Genomic DNA, 24,733 nt, shown 5'->3' with positions numbered 1-24,733 from the left:
CGGACGGCCCTGTGGGGAGCTCCAAAGGCTCACGCTTACTTAGCCGCACCCCCCAAAAGAGTAGTCTAATAGAATTTACACATGGAATCTGGTTTAGGAATTGCCAGATTTACCTGGAAACAGACTATTAGTAAATGTCCATGTCGGGAAGACTTGCAAAAATTGCAGTTAAAATATGAAATCTGGGGAGGAGCTACGCTAGCAACCAAGATGGCCGCATAAGCTCCCGGCTCCGTCGACCTCCGCCGCTGGCGTACCTATCCTGAACTCCATCCTGACCTCCCGCCAGACTCCCGGGTGTCTGAATCGTTGCTGAGCCCAGGGGGGCAATCCCGGAATTTTTATCACTTTTATCGACGAAGTTACACCGTCTTTCATTTTCGGGCCTACTCCAGTGTTTGAGCCGGGGCCTCGAGTACTGACCCAGCCGGGTTTCAATTGAACAACATCGATCCTGGTGGTGGTCTCTGGTCCCGGCGAATACTAGACAGACGGCGACGCGACGTGGTTGCCGCGGTGGGTGGGGGGCCAGGTCCCGGGACCCTGCTGCATCCCTTGGGGTCCGCGGGTGGGCCCCCGCTCTCAGCAGCGGTGTAAAGGTCGCCAAGCCTGCAAGTCGCTGGTCGCCTCCGTCCACCCCGCTCTTGTTGGTTCCCCCGGAGTAGCCGGCCTCCGGGGTTGATGACTTGCTTTGTTATCGTTCAAGCGGCGATGGGTCGGACGATGTGTGGACCGACACTGGGAACTGTAATGGCCGCCATTGGGGCTCTTCATCAGCAAATGGAGGCTGCTCTCCGCAACTTGACTGCAACCATCGAGACTGTTTGTTTGAGACCGGACTCCAGCCTTATGTCAGACCTACAACAAACGGTGACCCCCGCGAAGCTCCATCTAACTCGAGAGGAGGACCCCGAACATAATCATGACCGGGTGCCAATTGTATCTGCGCAACTACAGCGCTACGCTACTGGAGCCCTTGAACAACCAGCAAGATCGACAAAGTTATCGCCCGTACAGGACTCATTTCTTTCTTTGTTTCTGGAAACCGCCATCGATACTTTTTGGACTGACTTTCGTACATCTTGTGGACTTTGAGACTTAACCTTTTTTACCTTTTCATCCTACATTGATCTTCTTTTTCTACAATGTTTTGACTCTTTTGCTACTATATTGGTCCTATTGGATGGGGTTTGTGCGATGGATCGTAAGGGCCAGGGCTGAATTCGACTGTCTGAATTCGGTACAGTGACTCTCTTTTGGCTCAGCTGGGTTGTATCTGTGGAAGTACGGGCCATATAGAATTCTGATTGACTGGGTTTGGTGCCATGGCTGTGTTCGAAAAGGGATTTGCTGCCTCTGTGGTGCCGGGGGTTGGGCGGGAAGGTCTTTCCTTTTTCGGTGACTCCCCTATCGGATTGTTCATTAGTCTGCTTTACATCGCTTAGTACCACGGTAGGGGCTGTCCGCTTTTGGCGGGGGCGAGGGGAGTCCGGGAGCCCGTTTCGTATTGTAAGACATTTCCTCCTCCGTCTTTTTCCCTTCCTTGGGGTGTAGTTTAGGGGGCGACAGGCACGCTGCTAGTGGGGTTAGGTCGTAGCCATTTTCAGGGGTGCAGGGTGGGGGGTTGAGGGGGGGGGGGTTATTTTTCCTTTATTTTTTCTATGACCTTACTTTTCCCCTTTCCCTTCTTCACAAGAGATGTGGCATATTCTCCTGAGCTTTTCGTTCCTCATATCCGGGTGTCGAGTGTTCAATCTTTAAATCCTGAATCTTTGGTGGGCGGGTTTTGATAATGTTTGCTTATGGCTATCTGCATTGTATTGTTTTGCCCCAGCTCTCCGTTGGTATTGATAATTTTCAGATGCCTATAATTGTAGTGCAGTACCTCACTTCCCTTGCCCGTTCACCACTGTAATGTGTTTCACTAAATGATGCCCGGTAGGTACATTTCTACTCTTGTGTTATAATCAATAAAAATATATACAAAAAAAAAAAAAATGAAATCTGTACATAGCCATCATCAAAGGCACTCACCACATTTTTAGCATCTGGTGATTTCCATTTGTATTGGCTGCACCTCTGGCAAATTTGGGCAGTGATTCAGTAGGATTACAATACAAAAGTGGGGGTCAAGTAAATCCATACAAAGCAATTCGTACTTGGAATTAGCCCGCGTATCGTTATTCAATCAGTGGTCCTCTGTAAATATACGGCTCTGGCAGCAATCACTAAGTGCTTGCTCCTGCATATGTTTCACCCCCATTGGGTCATCATACATTGTTAACAAGTAGAGCTGAGATTGGTGTCTGGTAAATTCAAGGGAAGGTCCTACAGTGTGGGTGCTTAGATAAAACCACACCATCTTTTGATGCTTGTTTATGTTCAGGTTGGGTTTTGCACCAGGACTAGAAACCAATGGAAAAGTAAAGAGCAGGTAATGAGTTCGGGTAATTGAATGACCACAAAGATAATTGTTCTTTTATTGTGTGCCTTCACACTATGCTTAATGTAGGACAGATAGTATTGCATTTGTGCTGACAATACAAAATGATTGACTAGGGAGAGAGTAAATGGTGTCACTCTTAAATTACTAGCATAAAAGTGAAATACAGATGAAGGAATAAGTGTTCGATAATACATAACATCAAATTTGTGATATTTGAGTATTTGCTTCTACTCCAGCTAGATACCTGATAGGAGTCAGATTATGATTACGGCTAATGATGACAGGGCCTCTCTGCAGAGTTGTGAGACCCAAATTGAGAATTTACTAAATAATGCTAAATCAACTCATATTACAGTTGTGAATTGTCAATTTCCTGCGTTAAGGTAATGATGGCTCTGTTACCTCTGCTAAGGATGATTTTTCTAAGTGCAACTGACTAGCCTGCACACTTAACTTCAAACCTGTAAGTAAGCGCAAACACACTAATAGCCTCATTACCCTGTCAGTCAGAAAGCATTCCAACCAACTCCTTGTCAGAATTCTTTCCGACGACTCGGGTTCGGGGAGTCCGACCGATCGATTACGATGTTTCTGAACACCTTTTGGTCGGACTCCCATTGACTTTAATTGGAGCCTGTGTTCTGACCTACAACAAAGGCTCCCATTGAAGAAAGGGGTGTTGGCAGAAAACCTTGCAACCTGTGGCGGACACCTCATGGTGCCTGCCACACTGTGCATGATTTCAAAGATGGGTTCCCATGAGTACCTCGGACTCCAATCGGAGACCTCTGAGTGAAGGGGGTCCTGCTACAGGGCCTCCAAAAAAATTTCCGACAGCTGATCTGTGTTCGACAAGTCGAGTCGGAAGGGCTGTCCGAATCCGAAATCGTAATACGTCGGAAACGCGGTCCATGGATCTGCAGATTCTACTCCGACCGACTTGGTTTCGCCGAATGCCAATCAGGAACCGAGTCAGAAAGAACGAACGGTTAAATTGCATCCTAATCGATTTGTCAAATGTTTTCGAGTCGGTCGGACACATGGGTTCCGACAAGGATTCAGACAAACCGAATGCCATTCGGAGCCTTTTCGACTGACATCATAATGAGGGCCTAAGTTGTTTTAGCATTGGTTTCAAAGCTCTTTCCTGGAACTCAGACAGTTATTCGACCAGGTCCTAGAAGTTTAGTTCTTTTGCTCTGCTGGGTACAGATATTATTTATCTCCAAGAAACCTGGTGCGAGAAACCTTTTGCCTATGAAAATTATTTTGTTATTACCTGTCTTGCCAAAAAAGCAAGGAAGGTCACACTAGTGGAGGAATTGCAACTCTCCTTAGTTGAGATTATATTTGGTCATATAAATCCTTTAGTCCTGTTCCGAACCACTTAATATCTTAACTATTTAGTTGCCGGGGCATGGAGGATTTGAACCTTGATCAGTATATACTTGCCAATCCCTCCCTCTCGACCCAATTAGCTCTTTCTTTCACTTCTCGCGACTCATTAGCTCTTTCTTTCACTTTATTTTACAAATTGTAGAAAGAGAGAATATTGTTAATCTGATAATTGTGAGGGCTTTAATGCAAAAAATCTCCAATTATGCCATTAGCCTGTTTTCTGATACGGCTAGGGAGGAAGCTGTAAATATACTAAGTCCTATCCTCCCTACATCTTGTAGAGTAGATAAGAGGGGTAAGTGTATCTTAAGGGCATGTAGGGATAATGGCTATCTAATTGTAATTGGAAGATTGCCTTATGATATCCCCGCATATTTCACTAATAAGAACAGGAAGAAGACTTTCAAGATTACATTCTTACCTCTTTTCCCATGTTCATTTTGCTAAATGACCTTGTGATGTTAGGCTCTTCCTGGAGCAATCGTAAAATAATCTCTCAATATTAAGTTAGCTCTAGAGGAGTCCTCGACCTGGAATTTTAAGGATGATATTATGCATCTTAATGCTGTGAATGGGAAAGTGCTTTGACATACCTTAAATAAAAAAAAAGTTAAAAGTTATATTAAAAAACACTCAGCAACTTAATGATGATAAAGATGTATTTTCTGTGGTTACTTTTGAGAAGGATGTGCAGTCCCAGGGGGACTCCTCCTCAAGGTGGGTAAATAATAAATCCATAGTAATTGCTCATGAGCAATGTAGCCTTAATAATTTAATTAGCAAATTATAAAGTCAGCAATTTTTATTTTTATTAAGGGGAAGAAGGAAATTGATAAAATTACTAAAAAGAAGGAGCACAAGATGGACAGCTACAATAAAAAAAAAACAGCAGACTGACTAGATCTGGATAGATCTACAGTAAGCTGCTGTCAATAAAGATACCCAAAGGTTCTGGCATATAATTAACAAATCAACGAGGAATAGTATTAGGCCCAAAATTAGTCCAATTTCAAGTAGTGAGTGGTCTTTGTATATCTCGAACCTCTACTCCGCTAACCATCCAGTTGATGAGGGTGTATCCTCCATGGTGGTCACCATCTTTGAAAGAGGAAATTTAGAGGGCCCTTTAAGGGCTCAGATTAAGGAGATGATACATCACACAAGAGCCTTGGGAGCCAGGGGTCTGGATCAAATACCGATTACTATAATAAAATTGTAATTAGACCTCTTGTCAGGTTATTTGGCAGCTCTGTTTAATTATTGTTACCAATATAGATCAATTCCATCCTCATGGAGGGGTAACATTATTTTACCGCTACTTTAAAAGGGTTTAACGTCCCTTCCTACTAAATATTGGCAGTTAACGCTGCGTGATTCTATAGGGAAACTTTTTGCTAAAATCCTCCTAGATTATCTGCAAGATTGGGTGGCTGCTAATGATATCATACCGTAGAAGCTGGCTGGTTTTAAACCTAACAGTTCAACCACAGATAATATCACAGCCCTCCAACTGATCTTGGAGAAATCCATGGTGTCGCATAATATGACGGTTTATGCCACATATATTGATTTTTCCACTGTTTTTGACTGTCTAGCTTGCCCTACTTTGTGGAAACAGCTTAGAAATCTAAATATCCCAGATCTGCTTAATCTTATAATTGCACCTTATTCCTTTATTTGGTGCCATGTACTACTTGGGGGTGGCAGTGGGTAATGACTTAGAATATTTGCAAATAACGTTCTTAGTCAAGATTGTCCGTTAGCCCCCTTATTATTTTCCCTATATATCTATGACTTACCAATGATATTGACTGAATTGGGGGGTAACTTCAGTGCGGACACTTGCCTACCTGCCAGCTTTTGCGAACCTGTTTCTCACGGGCTCTTGCCACACGCCCAGAACTTTGCCGGCTTCTCCGCTCTCCTGTTCTTGGGTCCTGCTCCTGCCCAGGTCCCCCCCCGCCACCAGCGACGCTATTCCATCTCGCGTCACGGCCGCCGAGAGGGGGGTCTACAGCCCCCAAGAGCCTTAGCGCCTCAGCCCCGGACACCGCCTGCAGCCTGCGCCCGGAGGCGCATAAGATCACGGGACTTCCTCGGCAGAGCGGGTAACTTCAGTGCGGACACTTGCCTACCTGCCAGCTTTTGCGAACCTGTTTCTCACAGGCTCTTGCCACACGCCCAGAACTTTGCCGGCTTCTCCGCTTTCCTGTTCTTGGCTCCTGCTCCTGCCCAGGCCCCCCCCCCCCCCGCCGCCAGCGATGCTATTCCATCTCGCGTCGCAGCCGCCGAGAGGGGGGGACTACAGTCCTCAAGAGCCTTAGCGCCTCAGCCCCGGACACCGCCTACAGCCTGCACCCGGAGGTGCATAAGATCACCGGACTTCCTCCGCATCGCGGGACGCGCGCTGGGCTAAGCCCGGGCAAAGGGCGGGCCGTCTGAGGCCGTCAGAGGTTGTTCGAGGTTGAGTTGGGACCCGTCCCTTTCAATGGCACTTTGGGGATTTGTTTATTCATTAATTACTTTCTGTTTTGTTTTGTGCCATTTTATTGTGAGTAATCGGACTTCCTGTGTCTGAGCTAATATGTCGTTAAGATCCGGGAAGAGCAGAACTGTTACCATCAAAACAACGGGGGAGGCGGTGACTGGCACTATGGATCAATTTTTAACAAGAGCAACTGTGATTTTAGAGAAAGAAATTGCCCTTACTGAGAAAAGGTTGTCTATTGACCTTATTACGGGGAAGCGCTCATCCCATGGCCAAATTGGGTTGGTTACTTCCCCAGGCATCCCGAGATTATTAGATCCTTTGGTTACCCAGAGCCCCAATTTAAGAAATATTTTGGTAGCCTCAGATAATGCTGAGGCCTCCCTAATATTAAATTCCACAGCTATTAGTACGGACTCTGATGATCTAAGTATTAGTATTGATACCCATCCCCCGATAATTAGTCCTACCCCGTTAGCTGCAACCCAGGTTTCACTAACAAGCACAACACATGCAGCCACAATTACTACTAAACATAATAAGAGGAAAAGAGGGGGGAGTTTTCAGAAGGGTGGAACTGCTAAATTTCAAAAGAAAAATAATGTGATGCAGGATACACCTAACCTAGCTCAGACTCCTATGTTGTGTAGTGCTATACCTGTCCCTAGTGATTTACCACCCCCTAGCAGCACAAATGATGAACTATTGGGGAAAATTGAGTTTCTTGTTAAATCCCTGATGCTTCCATTATTGGAGAGGACCAGGATGATTAGCTCGAAACTAGACTTGTTGGAACAGCTAGTCACTGGTAACTCCAGAACTTTGGACACATTAGCTAAAGGAAGGGAGTGCCCAGCGAATAAAATGAGTGCCCCCCAAGTGCAGAGGACAGATAGCGGTATTGGCCCGGTTAAACAGCCTTTACCTGTTAAGCCTAAGATCTCGTCCAAGCCAGTCCGCGAGATAAAGTGCACTACAGGAGAAGATAAGTCTAGGGCCACCAAGGGTGGGGGCTTAGTCTCGGGTGGGGTGCCGGGTCCTCAACCTGTCTTACAGTCAAGATCGCAGTTAGCCCCACGTGAAATATTGTCTGTTCACCGGTCTAATGGGCACCACACCTCTGGGAAGGGGACTAACAACCATCAGCTCCCCTGTATAAACCTCCCCGTAGAGTCCGTACGTTATACGACTATTTTGGTTGGAGTCCCAGGCTTGGGGGTGGTGAATACGGAATCCCCGAGGGAGTTGAACAATAAAGTCATCTATTGGCTGAATAAGAATAGGCCACTTCCTCCCTTATGTAATACAGAGATTTTAGGTGTCAGAAGGGTGAGTTGGGTGGGACACTGCCCAAAGGACCTAGAGGTGGATTGTGTAATCGTGAATTTTAGAGACCCCTAGGTGGTGAACCATATCTGTAGAAAACCCAGATTCGGCAAAGTTGTTGACATCCAATCCCTGGCCCTTGACTATTTTTATCCTAGCTCAGGACAGGGGCCGTATATTCCAGCTCCTCTTCCACATAGAGGAAGTATGTATGATGGTCGTCATATGGATAGGTTGGGGCACAACATCCCTTTAAGGAATAGGTTTGAGTCCCTTATGGGACTGGAGGGGGTGGATTGACCCACGTGTAACTCTGGAGTCACTTTGGATTTTCAGCCAAATAGTATGGATCCTTTGGGGAGGGTTGTGTTGGCTGATAGCCCAGTAGCGGTCTATTCCCCTGGGGTGAAGTCATCTTTTCGTACTGTTGGTTTGGATAGGGAGGGTAGGCAGGAAGCTGAGGGTGTGGGCGGTCCTCATATGGACAGCCCTCTTATGAAGAGCTTATTTGGCTATTCCACGAGGGAGGAGGGGCGGTCTATAGGCCCCATTCCGGTGGAAGTTCCGCCCCAAGTCATCGCCTAAGCCCTACCACTAAAAACTTTGTCGTGGAATATTGCTGGGCTGGCTAGCAAAATAGCATAGGGGAGTGGGCGGAATTTGTGGACAACCACGACATCCTTATATTTCAGGAAAGTTGGGCCTCCGACCCCATCTATAGATTTAGGTATCTAAATTTTTATAAACCTGCTATTAAGGGCACTCGGGTAGAGCGTCTGGTGGCCTTGTTATTTGGGTGAAGCAGTCACTCCATTATAAGCCCACAGAAGTACCAGTAAGCAGCTTAGACATCATCGGGATTAAACTCCACAGGCCCAGCTACTTGGAGATCTTTATTGTTGGGATTTATGCCAGAGGACTCCCTGGAGGGCGAAGCCCAGGATTATCACTGAGTTATATCTCTTATTAGATTCTATTGGCTGGGATAAGTTTGTTGTTGTGGCAGGGGACTTTAACTGCACCATCGAACCCCTCCTTAGTGAGGGTGAGGATATTTTGGCAGAAGAAGACGCATTGTGGAATGTCCCACAATTGGATCTCAAACCTATTAAAAGGGGGACCGAGGCTGCATTGCACTGGCTGGGTTTGTGCCTTGAATGGGGGCTGAGAGCTGCTAATGGGCGCACATGTTCTGACAAGCTAGGTCGGGCTACCTTTGACAATGGAATCAGCACAAGTAGAATTGACTATATTTTGATTAAAGCTGAGTTTTGTTCGCTACTTGTGGACATGACAATCATAGCCCGCCCAGAGAGTGACCACAACCCGCTGGCCGCTAGCCTGAAACTTGATGGTAGTCAGAGGGGCAATAGGGACTCTGAATGTGCTACAGCGGAAGCTTTTTTAACAAATGACAAGCGCAGGGTTCGGTGGTGTAGAGTAGTTGATGACCCAGGATCCCTAGATTTAATATCTCAGAAAGTCTCCTCCACCTTGTGTGCTTTCCAGGCCTTGGTTGACTCTGGGGACCACCGTGGAGTGGTGTGGCTCACTGGTTAGAGGCGGCAGACCCGTAAGCAGAGAACGGCCCGGGACCAGGGTTCAATTCCCGACGCGGCAGGGTCGTGGACCAGGGTCAAAACGGACTTCATAATTCTCGCCTCGGTGCCTACTCTAACCAGGGAACACACTCGGCAACTCTGGGCATTAAGCTTGCCTCATCTCTACAACGGCCCCCCACAGACGCCGGGGATGCCTGGTTTCACCTTGGAGATCACAGGGAAAACCAGGACGGGTTCCCCAGCGGTCTTCAGCGCCAGGATACTCCTTGGAGTCGCAGTGTGCTTTACAAGTACACCCATATTTACATTTACACATTTACATAGAAGTTTGCATCACGAGCAGCTTTTTATTTCCTTAAAATCATTATTCTCCAAAAGCTTCAAACCTGGGAAAAAACCCGTCCCTATATCGAGGAATAATTGGTATAATAAATCTTGTCGGCAGTCTTATAGCTTTTTAGTTAAAGCTGTAAGATCCCGGGTTTTAATTGACTTTAGGATAGCCAGGTCAGAATATAAAAAAGTCCAAAAAATTGCAAAGAAAGAATGGGATGACCATTATTGGTCTGAGCTCTTGGAGTCTAGCAAGGCGGGGAATCAGAATGAGTTCTGGCAGATCATCAAATGGTTTAGCTCCACAGACTCCCAAGTCCCAGTGAATCATGTGCCAGTGGAAGTTTGGGTTGATTACTTTGAATCACAGTTTAGGTGCCCTGACTCTACATCGGCCATTGTTGTAGAACCTATACCCCCTTTGCCACATAGTCCGTGCCTAACTTGTATGTTTACTAACAAGGATGCAAAGATTGCGTTGGGATCAGTTCAGGCAGGTAAGGCTCCCGGCATGGACTGTATCCCTGCGGATCTATTAAAATATGACCCCTCAAACTGGGTGCCATACCGTACCACATTAGCTAACGCCATTGTAAATGGGGCTCCTATTCCGGATTCCTGGCGAGGGGCGGAAATCTTACCTATATTTATAAAAGGGGATCGGTCCGTACCCCGGAACTATCGCCCTATTAGCCTAATTGACGCAACACAGACATTTTTTGCGAGGATGGTGTTGTCTAGAATCCATGCGTGGATGGATCTCGAGAATGTTTTATCTCCCATGCAGGCTGGGTTTAGACCCTGTGTTAGTACCATCGACCAGGTGCTTAGATTCTTATTAATCTATTGGAAGGTTGTTACCCTGGGTGGAGGAGTTATTTATGCGGCATTCGTAGATCTCAAGTCAGCTTTCGATCTCGTCCCAAGACACAAGTTATGGGACGCCTTGAGAACTATGGGAATGCCGCATGATTTGCTGGATATCGTCATACGCCTTCACGAGGGCAATTTTGCCCAGGTAAGATGGGGTATGCAGGGGGAGGTCACCAAGAAATTCCCTGTTACCCGTGGGGTTCGCCAGGGGTGTGTACTTGCACCGACGCTGATCCTGTTATTTATTAACAGGGTTGTGCAGTATTTTGCGAACACTCCAACAGACGACGCGGCCCTAGGCGGAGATAAATTCCCACTTCTTATCTTTGCAGATGACACCCTCATCCTCTCTAAAACGCAGAAGGGGCTCTAAACTGCCTTAGATAGATTTGAGGTATTCTGTATACACAACAACCTTCAGGTTAACGTAAGCAAAACTAAATGTATGGTATTTACCAAAAGCAAGCCATTGAAGGGTAGGGTTAGCATGAATGGTCAAGAGTTAGAGCAGGTGGAGTCCATGACTTACCTCGGGATGGTTTTGGAAAGTAGGCTAAGATGGAAGGCGCAGTTTAATGCACTTTCCTTAAAGTTTGCACAATTGACCGGGAGTTTGATCAAGGAGCAGAGATCCTCTCTTAAGAAAAGGATTGGTCCAGTATTAAAAGTATATAAGGCTAAAATAAGTTCGGCCATTTTGTATGGTGCGGACTTATGGGGCCATGCGGCTCTCTCCCCTTTGGTCAAGATTCAATATAAATTTTTGCGCAACTTGGTTGGCCTGCCCCCATCTAGTCCTATGATACCTTTGCTAACTGACTTGGGTTGCCATTCTATTGATGATGTTGCCCGGTTTAGGACTGTTGCTTTGTGGAGGAGAATTTGGACAACTCCCGAACTAGCCCGATTTGCTAATGAAATTGCTGAGCTAAGATCTATACTAGGCTCAGGTAATATCCCTTGGTTTAGAACTGTTAGATCCATCCTGGAAAATATGGGCCTTGGCCAATTTTGGCATGTGCCTGATATTAGTACTTTTCCATCAAAAAGGGATTTTAAAGCATTATAGTGGGCGTCTCTTCGAAATAAACTTGTTATTCAGTCTAACCTTCCCACCTTGACCGGTAGATTTCTGACACACAAATTGGATCCTTCATTGGAGGATTATTGGGATCTTATCACGTAGAGTAGCGACAGGAAATTATACCATCAATTTAGAATTGGGTTGCTGCCAGTAAGATCCTTTACATGCAAATGACGGGGGCAGTCTAATGAATGTTGTCCTTGGTGTAGAGATTTAAAAGAATCAATAGGCCACGTTCTTTTTGTTTGCCCAGCCTACAGATCGCCCCGGCTAAAGTGGCTGAAACCAATTTGTAAAACTTTGGGAACCCGGGTGGCGCAGGACGCAGTTTGGCTGTTGAGGACTAATACATCTGAACTTGTGGCAATTTCGGTTGCCAAATTTCTGGGGTGGATGTGGATTAGAGTAGGCACCCATGTGTTAATTGATTGAATCAATGGTTTTATCATTATCTTTTCTTCTCACGTCTTTCTCTGATTTAATACTGTTATATTAATTGTGGTTTTTATGATGTACTCTACCATGTTTTGTGATAATACTGTGGTATTTTTATATTATATTTTCCTCTTTTATGGTATATCCTGTTATGGATGTCTTTTATGATGAAACATTCGAATAAAGACGTTTGAACTGAACTGACTGAATTGGGAGAGGATGCCCCATGTCACCGCAATATAGCTTTATTGCTTTATGCAGATGATGGTGTGGTTTTGGACCTAAGTTCTGGGGGGCTACAGAGATGATTTGATTGGCCGCAGAGGTTTGCTGATTGCCATTAGCTTAACATCAATAAGAGTAAAATGATGATATTCAATGCTAAGGGAGATATCAGGTAATGCTATGCCACATAGCAATGCACTCTTATAACTTTGCCGGGATGTTTACCGCAGACACTGTACCCACTTATTATCTGTGTATGATGTAAAAATCCCTTTAACTTTACACCATTGAAATCTTGGATTTGAAATATTGGAACTTTCTGCACAAAATGGAGGGGAAAATGGTTTGCATTATAAATTCCCTTGCTCTGGTTGAAGCCTTACGTCTAGAAATGGATTCCAGAGCATTTATGTTAAGAAGTTGTCTGTCGTCCTTCGATGGTGCCACATGCTTTTGCTTAGCAGAAGGGATTCCTTTAGAAGTTTACTCTGTTTAGAAGCATTTGACCAATGCAGGACCACCAACGCCATGGAATGTTAATAATGCACTTCAGCACTTATGTCTGAACAGAGTTGAGCTTACGGCAATATCCTGTGTTGTACGTAAGATTTTTTGCACATACCATCAGGATTACTTAAAGGGAACAAGATATGATTTCATGTAGTGAAAATGGGAAGACAGTACATGTTCTAGGGTTTACTGTTAACCATATTTTAAGTGGAATTTGGAACATGGTAATTTCCGTTATTTTTTTACTTTTATGTTTTTTTATTTTCTTTATTGAGATCAGCAAGGTACAAACACATTGATATTGCATGACAATATATAGCATCTCAAATCGATTGAAACCATTCAGTAACAACAAAGAGCGCACCCCGAACAATGAACAAGGCACAAGACCATTTAACAAAAAAAGGATGTCAATGACTTGTGAAATGGACTACATCAAATACAATTGGTTGCATAGTTTTTACAGTGAATCAAGGACTGTCCATGTTCTACATTCCTTAGTATCAAGCAATAAATTGCCGCCTATTGTAATCTTCAGGTATCGCACTCCGGCTATCTATAACTACTTGGGCGTTTTAGTCTCCGTCCAGGGGATATGTTAATAAGCAATTCTTCAATGGTTGCCAAATATCCCACGGGCGTGAAGTCGGTGGAAGCAGGGTAGCGTATATATCACTCATTGTGTCGCAATGAGTCATGTGCGAAGATAGGCCCGAACAGTCGGTGTTTGCGTTCTGCCCCCGTGTAAAGATATCTGTTGCTTCGCGATGAGAAAAGCTATTGCCGTGAACCTCCTAATGCCTTTCTTTAAAGAGTCAACATATCCAAGGAATGCTGTCAATGGTGTAGGTTGTATAGTTTGCTTCACCATAGGAGATAAATGACGGAAGATCTCTTCCCCTATATGCCTGAACTGGCGAACACTACTGTGCAAGGTGTGAAAAATAAGGATCCGTAGCCAAGCACCAGGCACACTCATGTGGGGTGCTAGAATATATCTTGGCCAATAATTTCGGGGTTATATAAGCTTGATGTATATATTTAAAATGCAATAATTTGTGGCGATGGTTATTTGAAATATAGCGTGTTTGTGCACAGCAATAATTCCATATGTCGTCAGATATTGGTACACCCAGGTCCCGTTCCCAGGCAGTCTGTGCCTTGGCACAAACCGCAGGGCAAAGAGATAATGAAAGATGGTACAGGCGCGAAACTATGTGGGTTCCATCTGGTGAGGCTATAACGAGCGTGAGGGGGGAAAGTTTGCCGGTTTCTATGCAGCAACCGGGATCGCTCCGATCAAGGATCCACAGACCCTGTGCAGATGGAATCTGTCCATATACGGAGCGTCTCCATGTGCAAGGAGTTCTGCTGTGGTGCATGGACGTGTCTCTTTGAACAGGTCACCAGCCATCTGGAGTATTTTTTTTATTGTTTTATAGTATTACAGGAGCATGGTTGGGTGTGGCGTCGGAGTTTAGATTGTGTAATCGCTGGGGTACTTCTATCCACAGACTATGGCACAGCCTTTTTCCCCTTTTGGTGGGTGTGACCTGGAATATAATCTCCCAGTGGGCAATAGATATAGAGCTCTGAGCTATGCCGACTGACTAACACCGTATGAGGATGATAACACTATGGTCAGGTTCTAGTGGTGAGACAGGGCCTGAGGATCTAAATCAGTGCCCCATTGCAGCCGGTGTTTTATCCCCACTGTCACCATTGATTTCGACTGCTCCTGGGGGAGGTCGAGAGTCGGGTATATGTTAGGGCGGCTCTTTGCCACCTTATGACATACATCCGGAATCTCCCGTTGGGCAGGGATCCCATAGCCATTCTCTGATTGGGTCCTGGAATGTTGCAGGGCTGGGGGCAAAACTGATTATCCCGGAGTGGGGAGACCTAATGGATGGTTATGACTTATGCCTATTCCAGGAAACCTGGCTCCTGTCTGCCACATTTAGGGTAGGATTCGCGTCCTATCACATACCGGCAGTGCAGGGACTCAGGGGAAGACCTTCAGGAGGATTGTGCATTTGGGTGGCAGTGCATCTGGGGTGCATAGTTAAGGTAGTTGAGACACACAGTCCAGACATCCTTTGCACTCTTCTTACCTTTAAGGATGCCTCGGTGGTGGCCGTGATTAATATATATTTACGTCCAATTCCATTCAAGCTAGGATTATCAACCCTAGAGGCCCTGGAGGTACTACTCTCATCCTTCCCCTCTTCTTACAACATGGTGATAGGTGCAGATTTCAACTATCACTTTGAGCCACTCTGGGGGATCCCGTCGGTAACCGCCGAGGAGGACGAGACTTGGTCAATCTCTGAATACCACATGTACCCGGTAAATCGATTATCGCCTCTGGCTCTTGCAATTAATAATTTGGTTGTATCTAATTCCCTCAGGGCCTGCAATGGCAGACTGTTACCAGATATACCGGGTGCCCACACTTTTAATAGACCAGATAGAAGTACCACAATAGATTATATCTTGGTTAATGTGTAATTTTGGGCAAAAGTAAAAACGTTTAAGGTAATCCCGAGGGTTGAGAGTGACCATAATTTTTTAACGTTGGAACTAGTCACCCATCTAGGGACACATAAAATACAGACTGCAACGGATTCCTCACATAATGAGAATTACCTGCAAATGGCGGGAGGTAGACTAATTCGCTGGGCGAAGGTGGACTTAGCCCCGGACACGCTAGCGGAAATCTATAACCATGTAGCTGGGGCTCTACTAGTGGCCAGCGACATGCCAGGGTCCAACTTAGATCCATCAAGTCTTCTGGCCCTCCAGCGCACTCATAACGAGCTCTACACTGCAGTGGCAGATTACTTCTATACCACTAAGCCTGGTAGGTCTGGGGTCCGGAAGTACGAACACCACTGGTTTAACAAAAACTGTAGGGCAGCGAAAACTACCCTGGTAAAAGAGGTAAAAACTGGGTCACCCAGACGGATTAGGAAGGCAAGACAGAACTATAAAAATCTAGTCACAAAGGCCAAGTCTGAATGGGAGGCGGACAGATGGGACAAGGTGAGCAGGGCGCTCCCTGCCCGGGACTATAGGTCCTTTTGGAATTTGGTCCGGGGGGGGATCGGTGGCAGAGATGTCAGCCATACTTCCCAATCTTAGTGAGGACACGTGGCTTGCCCACTTCAAGCCCCTATACTCACTTGGCCCCTTAGACCACTCAGTTGTTGCACAGGAATTATCAAGACCATTGGCTACTGTGCCCCTGTTGGGTACGGTTCAAGTCAATCATCCTTGCACACTATTGGAAGTTAATGCAGCGCTTAAAAGCCTGGCTGCAGGGAAAGCTCCAGGCCTGGACAGAATACCCAGTGACCTTTACCGGTCTGAACAAAGGGTCTGGGCTCCCTACATCTGTGTGCTGTTTAATGCCATTATGCAGGGCTTGGATATTCCTACGACATGGTTGGGTGCGGAAATTATCCCCATCTACAAAAAGGCTTCCCCCCCTTGACCCTGCAAACTACCGGCCCATCAGTTTGATCGACGTACTACAGAAGCTCTTCGCCCGAGTCCTTCTGTCCAGGTTGCAGAACTGGATGGGTGACCACCATATCCTAACCTCCCTGCAGGCAGGATTTCGGGCAGGGGTATCTACGATCGATCAACTGTTCATGCTCCAGCTTATATACTGGAGGACTGTTGTTCTAGGGGCGGGTAGTTTGTACCTGATCTTTGTGGACCTTAGGTCCGCATTCGACCTAGTCAACAGGGAAAAGCTTTGGGCCCTGCTTTTGGAGTTGGGTGCCCAGACTTATTTGTGCGACCTTTTAAGGCGCATGCATGAGGGCAATTATGCCAGAGTCAGGTTTGGAAAAGGTGGGGGAGCTGTCGGCCCTGTTCCCTGTTGATAAGGGCGTGAGACAGGGATGTATCCTAGCCCCTACGCTCTTTTCCCTATATCTCAACGGGTTGATCGCACATCTAGCGGGTACTATGGACTTGGATTCCGCCAGCCTAGCTGGGCGGAAAATACTAGCCCTAATGTTCGCTGATCACACCCTCTTACTGTCTAAATCATTTGGGGGTGTCCACCGAACATTGGAGGCTTTTTGTGGCTTCTGTAGGATGAGGGATCTGGAGATTAACGTCTCCAAAACCAAATATATGGTGTTTAACTCTATAAAAACAAATTGTCTCCACCCCCACATGGATGGACTGCCTTTGGACCGAGTGTCCACATTTGACTATTTGGGGGTCACCCTTAATGATAAAATGGATTGGACCTCACATGCAGCCAGGGCCAATTTGAAATTGTCTCAATCCTCGGGTGGCATTCTAAAAGCTTTTAACGAAACGTCCTAGAAATTGGTGGGTCCACCGGTTGAAATATACAAAGTGCAGGCGCGTGGGGGTGCGATTTATGGAGCTGATCTCTGGGGGCATGTTAGTACTCCTTCGCTTTCCCTTACGGAGAACAGCTTCATTAGACGCATTTTGCGACTTCCCAGGAGCACCCCCCTAACCCCCTTAAGGTTCGACCTTGGCTTAGTCCATATACAGGAAATTGTTTCGAACCGTCCACTGTTATATTGGAGACGACTTTGGTCCACTCCGGAACTAGAGAGCTACAGAGATGACTTGCGCGATCTTTTGCTAAGAAGTGGTGTGGGAAAGATCCCATGGCTGAGCCATATCAAACATCTCAGTCTAGCACTCGGTGTGGGGGATCTGTGGTCGTCCCCTGAGGTGGCCTGCCGCCAGATCTCCAAAAAGTCCTTGAGTCTGGCTCTAAACAAACATCACCTTGCTAGTGTTCTTACAAATTCTTCCATGGGTAGGCTGACTGAGCACTTTCTTGATTTTAAAACACTCCCCAGATTTGAGAAATTCCTGGACGTTATCCAGCCTCCATGGGCTAAGAAACTATACATCCAATTCAGGCATGGCTCATTGACCCTCAGGGGCCTCACGCATAAGTGGATTGGGATCTCACAATTAGTGAGCACTTGCCCCGGGTGCGGGGGTGCAGAGGAGACAGATCAGCACGTTCTGCTTCTCTGCCCCTCGTACCACGGGGCGAGGGCCAAGTGGATAGTCCAGTACTGTAGGTCCAGGGGTCTCAGAGATTTTAGGGAAGTGCTGAGAATTTTAAAAGCAGACACTACGCCCTTGGCTGTGTTCGCAACATCAAGGTTCCTTTTATCCATGTGGTACATTAGATGTGCAATTTTAAAGGGAAGTTTAAACCCCCCCCCCTTAGATAAGGTTTTTTTTCCTGATCATGGTGGGGGCATTTTCACTTTGGAAAACTGTGTGGGGCCGTAGCTACTCCTTCTATGTCTGTCATTATGATATGGGAGTATGTCCCCATACTGCCTTCATTCGTCCTTTTATATATTTTTATGATCTAGCTTTTTATTGTGAAGTTTTTAACAGTTTTAACTTGTATCTTTTTTTTTTTTTTAAACTAGTCCATGAATTTGTAACTTGTCTTTTTATGGTTTTTAACCGAAATAAAAGCTTTGACTGACTGTAAACTATGCACACGTTCAACATTGTTGAGAACTCCTCCTTCAACCCTGAGCTCCAAAGATTGGCGACATGCGACGTGGTGTCGCTCTACACATGCATCCCGCAACAAGAAGCCCTGAATGTTATAACACGCTGCCTACGACGCCGTCCGGCACCGGTTCAAGTACCAACGGAGTTCATCGTGTCCCTACTCCGGATTGCTATGACGAAGAACTTTTTCATTTTTAAAAACAAATTCTACATTCAAACGTCTGGTGTAGCAATAGGGGCTCCCTTTGCTCCAGATGTAGCCATTTTGTACATGGCCGCTTTTGAGGAGGACACCATACTCAATCCAGTCAATCCATTCAGAGACCAGCTCGGTCTCTGGATGCGATATATTGACGATGTCCTCATCATCTGGAACGGCAATCCAGCCGAATTACTTTCCTTTTTTACTTGGCTGAACCTTCAATCCGACTTTTTGAAGTTTACGATACAATCGGACAATCACACGATAAATTTTTTAGATCTCACTATCTATGAGAATGCAGGAATCCTATTGACAACACTCTATCGAAAACCAGCAGAGAGGAATTCCCTGCTATACTACGACAGCCATCATCCCAGAGCCCTCCGGGATAATCTGCCCTTTGGGCAGCTTCTTCGAATCCGCAGAAATTGTTCAAACAAAGAGCATTATCTCACGGAATCTGAGGAGCTCACCAACCGTCTGCTGATGAGAGGGTACCCTAGACGGTTGGTCAAAAAATCAAGAAAACGAGCATGGTTCTATCCTCGCGAGGAACTACTGTCTCCCAAGACCAACATGAGCCAACAAGAAACAAGGATTGTTTGTGTCACTACATTCAATACCAGAAGCAACGAAATCAAACGGATCATAAATCGCCATTGGAAATTGATCTCAGATGATATCAACCAATCTGCGAAACCTCTACACGCTTTGAAAAAAGCTAAAAGCGTGAAAGACTTTGTGGTGAGATCCCTCTTACCCACACCACAGGATTCGACCATCACTACTCTATGGAACTTGCCTCCGGTGACCGGCCACTCTAAATGTGGCAACTGCAAAGCTTGTGACACCACCATCCATGGAAAGGAATTCCAATATTGTCAATTGAAAATTCAGTTAAAGGCACATACCAATTGTAATTCCTCAAACGTGATCTATGCGATACTGCGCCCTTGCCAACTGATATACATAGGCCAAACACAACAGAAAATCAAAGTGCGCATCCTCCAACACATGAGCAGAATTAGGTGTGTTGTACAGGGAGCTCCCTTGGTCGAACACTTCACCACGGCCACACATCCACCAGACAGTCTCAGATGGGTAGTGATAGAAAAGGCTGTCTTGGGCCCCCGGGGCGGGAATATTGCAAGTATTCTAAACACACGTGAACTAAAATGGATGTTTTTCTTTAACTCTATTGACAAAGGTCTTAATGAGCAAGACAGCTCCTTTTCTCAGTTGGCCACCTTGTAGTGACTATGTATTCTATCCAACATGTAACGCCATGGCCTTTACCCGTGTGGAAGAGGTACGCCATTAGGCGGTCAATTCACGATGTAGACCAGCTTTTCCATGTATGGCTAGTGTGGCTAACTACTTAGTTAAATTGGCCTTTACCCTCATGTGAGAGGTACGCCATTTAATACGGTAGGGGGCCCCTATGGAATACTTCATTACGCACTTGTGGGCCATACACAGTTTTTACCATGATATCAATTGATTATTACCCTCATATAATGGTACGCCAATAAGGTATTAGCAACACTCTACCAAGCACGTGTACTGTCTCCCATACCGATCACAAGACTGCCTGTGGTAATATTTGTAACTATTTTTTGCACTAGCAGAATTTACTGAGCATCTGTTTAACCGCAGTAATTATTTGTTGTGAAGAGATAAATCACCATACGATCCATCCCCTATCTGCTTCTTAAACTAATGTGTCCCCGGTAATTTTTTTATTTTTTCTTAAACCGCCGATTGTAGCGATTATAATATCACACCTCGTTGGTCACACGCAACCCTCCAGTAACAGTATAGTCTGTTGTCTAGCTTCACTCGGCTGCTGGGTACCACGTGACTCTGTTACCTAGGTAACATAACGAATCAGGAACTGAGCCTCGCTATTGCGAACTCAAGCGGATTCGTCGCCTGATTCACTCGGCCTCCGGTAAGCCACACATGCGGGCATTCTGGGCTCACGCACTCATTTTAGTTCTATTGTTTTAGCGCTAGAGGCAACGTCCCTCGTAACTATTCCGTTTCCTTGATCCCTGCCCAGATTAACTTGAGGATTCATTCGGCATCTAATCCGGTTCCAATTTCGTCGTGGAGAGGGTATTCTGACGGGGTAAGTTCCCGAGTGCCCTCCGCCTCGACATCTCAATTATTTCATAACGTGTGTTAGTCATGCCATGTAACAAAATGTCGGTCCCTATTCCTCCCTAGGAACATTAACCTGGTGTCCTAGACTGGTATTACACCTGAACTGACTCCAAAAAGGTAATGTCAGACACTCAACCGTATACCTTGTTAGACACCCCGTGCCAACCACACACCTCCTGGTGGCGGATCACTGGTCTCCCGCGCGCTCTCCCTGAATCAAATTCCATCAATCACGGTGTAGCGTATTCTAAGTGGATGACATCGACTGTTAATACCCCTGAACTGACTCCAACACGGTATACTCAGATATTCTATACCTTGTTAGAAACTCCGTGCCAATCACACACCACCTGGTGGCGGATCACTGACCTTCCTCGCGCTCTTTGAATTGGACTCCATTAACCACGGTGGAGCTTATTTTGACTAATGGTACCCCACCACTACGGGGGTCGTGATTAGATCGAGCCAATAATTGGATTTGATAATCATGCATGCCTTCCCTTTCCATTTTTAATAGGTCCCTGTGCTTTCCTTATCGAATGATGGTAATTTATTTCCACCAGTTAAAATATTCCAAATAATACCAGCATTTGTATACATTAATTAGGTGGTCTGCCCCCATTCTCCTGTCCTGAAGAAGACCCCGTTGCAAGGACATAACTATACCTGCCTATTTGAGAGGGTCGAAACGTCGACAACTACCTGCCCTAATCATCGACTCCACGCCCCAACTGTTCATATACTGTACTGTTTGGAGTATGATTTGTCTTGATTTTAAAGTGGATTATTTCCAGTTTTGTTTTGTACATAGTATGTAACCATCAAAACTACTTGGTTGGAAATACTGATTATTCTGTCACCTATCAACCCTTCCCCATCACTGTATCCTCACAACATCACGCACCTCCCTTTTTTCCCTCCTTCCGGGGCCTTGCTCCACCTTTCACTAATTACTTGACTATTGATGTTATTGATCATGTTGTACCCATTGTGATTAAAACAATGTGGTTGAATTTAATGTCTACGTGATTGTTGTCTTTATCCAGTTTTACTTTGTGTTCTCAATCTCATTGGGACCCCTTCCTCATATGACTGTAATCTCTGCAGGGTCTCCATGCAAACTTTAGAGCATGTTCTTTTTTGTGTGCCCACATTGCATAATAATAGTCGTCACCTATTGAAACCATTTATGGTTTTAAACACGTCTTTTATGTTAAATCCTGTATTTCTGGACCTTTAACATGTTTTTGGTGTTTTATATATGTATTTGTGTCTTTTATGATTGTAAGTGATCGAATAAAGAGGATTGATTTGATTGATTGATTCATGGGGTGCGCTCAACGAAAGAATCCTTGCAACTTTTATGGAATCTTGTAAATGAAATCATGTTTTAAAATTGTTACCTTTGTTTTAAAAATGTTTTCTAGATTCATATTGATTATGTAATTTGCAATGCTATGCAAAGTGTATCTCATTGTAGATCTGTATCCTATGATCATTGCATTAGACATTATAACAAGGGCGACATGTTGTGGTTCCATACCTGTATGCCTGTTGTGCCATGTCCAGTTTCTGAAACTGAGATAGTCTTAAATTACAAAATATTTTGTAAGAAGTCAGAAGAATTATAAACTTACGTTTCCATGAAACTTATGAGCTCTGCCTTTTCACTTTACAAATGAATATATTATAATGTGAACCCAAAGCAGTGCACTGATTTGTGGTACCAGCGGCCTGTTTTTCATCATCATTTTATTCGGATTATTGGTATGCTGTGTGACCCTCTGTTAATAAATCTCTTTGCAGGTAGATTGGTTGAGTCGAGTGCCCTGCGGAAAGCTATTGAAACTGTGTATGCTGCTTATCTACCAAAGAACACCCATCCATTCTTATATTTGAGGTGACTATTCCCTATGCTACACATGTTGGAAGTGTCTTATATTCTAATTCTGACTTTGCTTATTAAAAATGTCCTTTCTTATTCTTTCCAGCCTGGAAATTGCCCCTCATAATGTAGATGTGAATGTGCACCCTACAAAACATGAAGTGCACTTCCTCCATGAAGACAGCGTCATAGAACATGTACAGCAGCACATTGAGAGCAAACTGCTGGGCTCCAACTCCTCCCGCATGTATTTCACTCAGGTGAGAAATTGCTATTTAAAGTTAGTTTAGCGTGCTCTAGCATCATGTCTTGCAGGGCGCTGAGGTGTCAGTTAGCATGAGGGTCAGTCATGGAAAAAAAGGAGGCTTCTGATAAATACCTCTCACTGCAGATAACACACTGTGTGAATCTCTCCAAGCACAAGACTGGATCTGGAAACTGTTGCAAAGTTCCTGCTGCACATAGAGCAGTCCCTCCTTTTCCATGCCCTCTGATGGCCATCCAGAGCTCTGCTCCCAGCTTTTCAGTAGTACCAACTTCCAAAATACAAAAGAAACAGTGTGCTAGGGAAATATCCCCACAATAGAGTACAGGTTTCAAGTCGTGCTGCAACTGTGGTAAGCCTGAGGTGTCTCCAAAGTGTAAGAGTGATGCTCTCTGATATACCAGAAGTCCTAAATGAGCAAAGACAACCCAAATTCGTGTTCATTGCTCCATTGGGCAGCGAATCAAAGACAATAGACATTTATGGACAAAACAGTTTTTTTCTCATTGGCTAGCCTGCCACTCCAATTCTTAAATGGAGTTTGTTTCTTCACTTATATCATCTTCCTCTGGGACATGGCAAGCGTGATTTTGAAAATTAATTTGCAGAGTGGAAGTGTGTTTGATGTCTGCCCCCACTGATTGTGTTGCCCAGGTACTGTCTCACGGCGGCAATTGGTTCCAGATCTGATTTCATTGGTGTGGAGTTTTTCATCAGTGATGGCACTTCATTGAGTTTCATCAAATGTCCGCCAGAGCCCCCATGGCAGCATGTCTGGTTCCTCTCCTCCACTTATTTAAACCTGCCCCCAACACCTTCTGCCAACCCCTTAACCCAAACCTTAACCTAGGCTAGGTATAGGAAGGGGAGGATAAGGGATTCTTTTTATGCAATTTTATATAGCACAGACTCGACTCAAAGGTGCTGGAGAGCTGAATAAGAGTACCAGTTACATTACACATTTCTTGTAGGCATGAGGATATAAAATGATGTACCCAAAATCACAGGATGTTGAGACGATGCCAAGACTCGAATCTGCTTTACCAGTTTCAAAGTCAACAGCTCTGCCTGTTGCGCCACTTCCTCTTCCTGCTGTCTTGCTTACTTGGTGGAACGTCTGTCGTTAATATACTTCCGTTCCTTCTGGGTGCAGACTTTCCTTCGATTGCTTTCACTTCTGATCTCATTTTCACATTTTCAGGAAACGTCAAGGATTTGTTGTTAAAATCCATTATCAAAAGAAAGGGACATTTGTAGAAATTGAAGGTTTTATGTAGATGACTGATGTTCATTTATCATTTTGTCTACAATTTTTTCACAGATGTAAAACACAAGTTTGTGATGTTTTTGGTGTATAGCACAATTTATTGTTTGTTTATTTGAAATGTTTTTGAAAAGAATCTGATCTATGACTTCATCATGTTTTTATTATCTGTGTAAAAATACAAAATTGATCCAACAAAAAAACAAAAGTAAAGAGTAAAATAAAAATACCGAGATAAAACATTAATTTGTTTGTCTTTCGAGCAGAAGTAGTAAAGCTCATCAAAGAAGCTTGAGGTTTAGGTGCACTTCATTGTTTTTGCACGGAGAGATGAATAAGAGCACCAGTTACTTTACACAAGGACACATTTCTTGTAGGCATGGGGATATAAAATGATGTACCCAAGATCACAGGATGTTGAGACGATGCCAAGACTGGAATCTGCTTTCCCAGTTTCAAAGTCAACAGCTCTGCCCGTTGCGCCACTTCCTCTTCCTGCTGTCTTGCCTCCTTGGTGGAACGTCTGTTGTTAATATACTTCAGTTCCTTCTGGGTGCAGAATTTCCTTCGATTGCTTTAACATGTGAGCTCTCTTGCATCCTCTGCTTTCCTCCAGATTAGTCAGCGTTGGGGGAAGTCTCTGGTGCAGTTTCCTCTAGGTTCCTGATGGTCTGTACACAGGCCATTCCTAAAGCTTAGATTGGGGAAGGATCAAAATCACCTC

At 44.9% G+C, this 24,733-nt stretch overlaps 1 protein-coding gene across 1 annotated transcript in view; it reads left to right on the top strand.

Annotated features, from left to right (window-relative positions):
• MLH1 (mutL homolog 1) overlaps positions 1-24,733 on the top strand; it is a 440,315-nt gene that overhangs the window by 232,045 nt on the left and 183,537 nt on the right. The window contains exons 10-11 of the mRNA XM_078685874.1: positions 22,402-22,495; positions 22,587-22,740. Coding sequence (XP_078542000.1) covers positions 22,402-22,495; positions 22,587-22,740 — 248 coding nt within the window. The remainder of the gene's footprint in view (positions 1-22,401; positions 22,496-22,586; positions 22,741-24,733) is intronic.

This window comes from Lissotriton helveticus, chromosome 4_1 (assembly GCF_964261635.1).
Source record: "Lissotriton helveticus chromosome 4_1, aLisHel1.1, whole genome shotgun sequence".
In the NCBI taxonomy this organism is placed as follows: Eukaryota; Metazoa; Chordata; class Amphibia; order Caudata; family Salamandridae; genus Lissotriton; species Lissotriton helveticus.
Note: the sequence above shows the minus strand (reverse complement) of the source record. Positions and strands in the feature narration are given on the sequence as shown.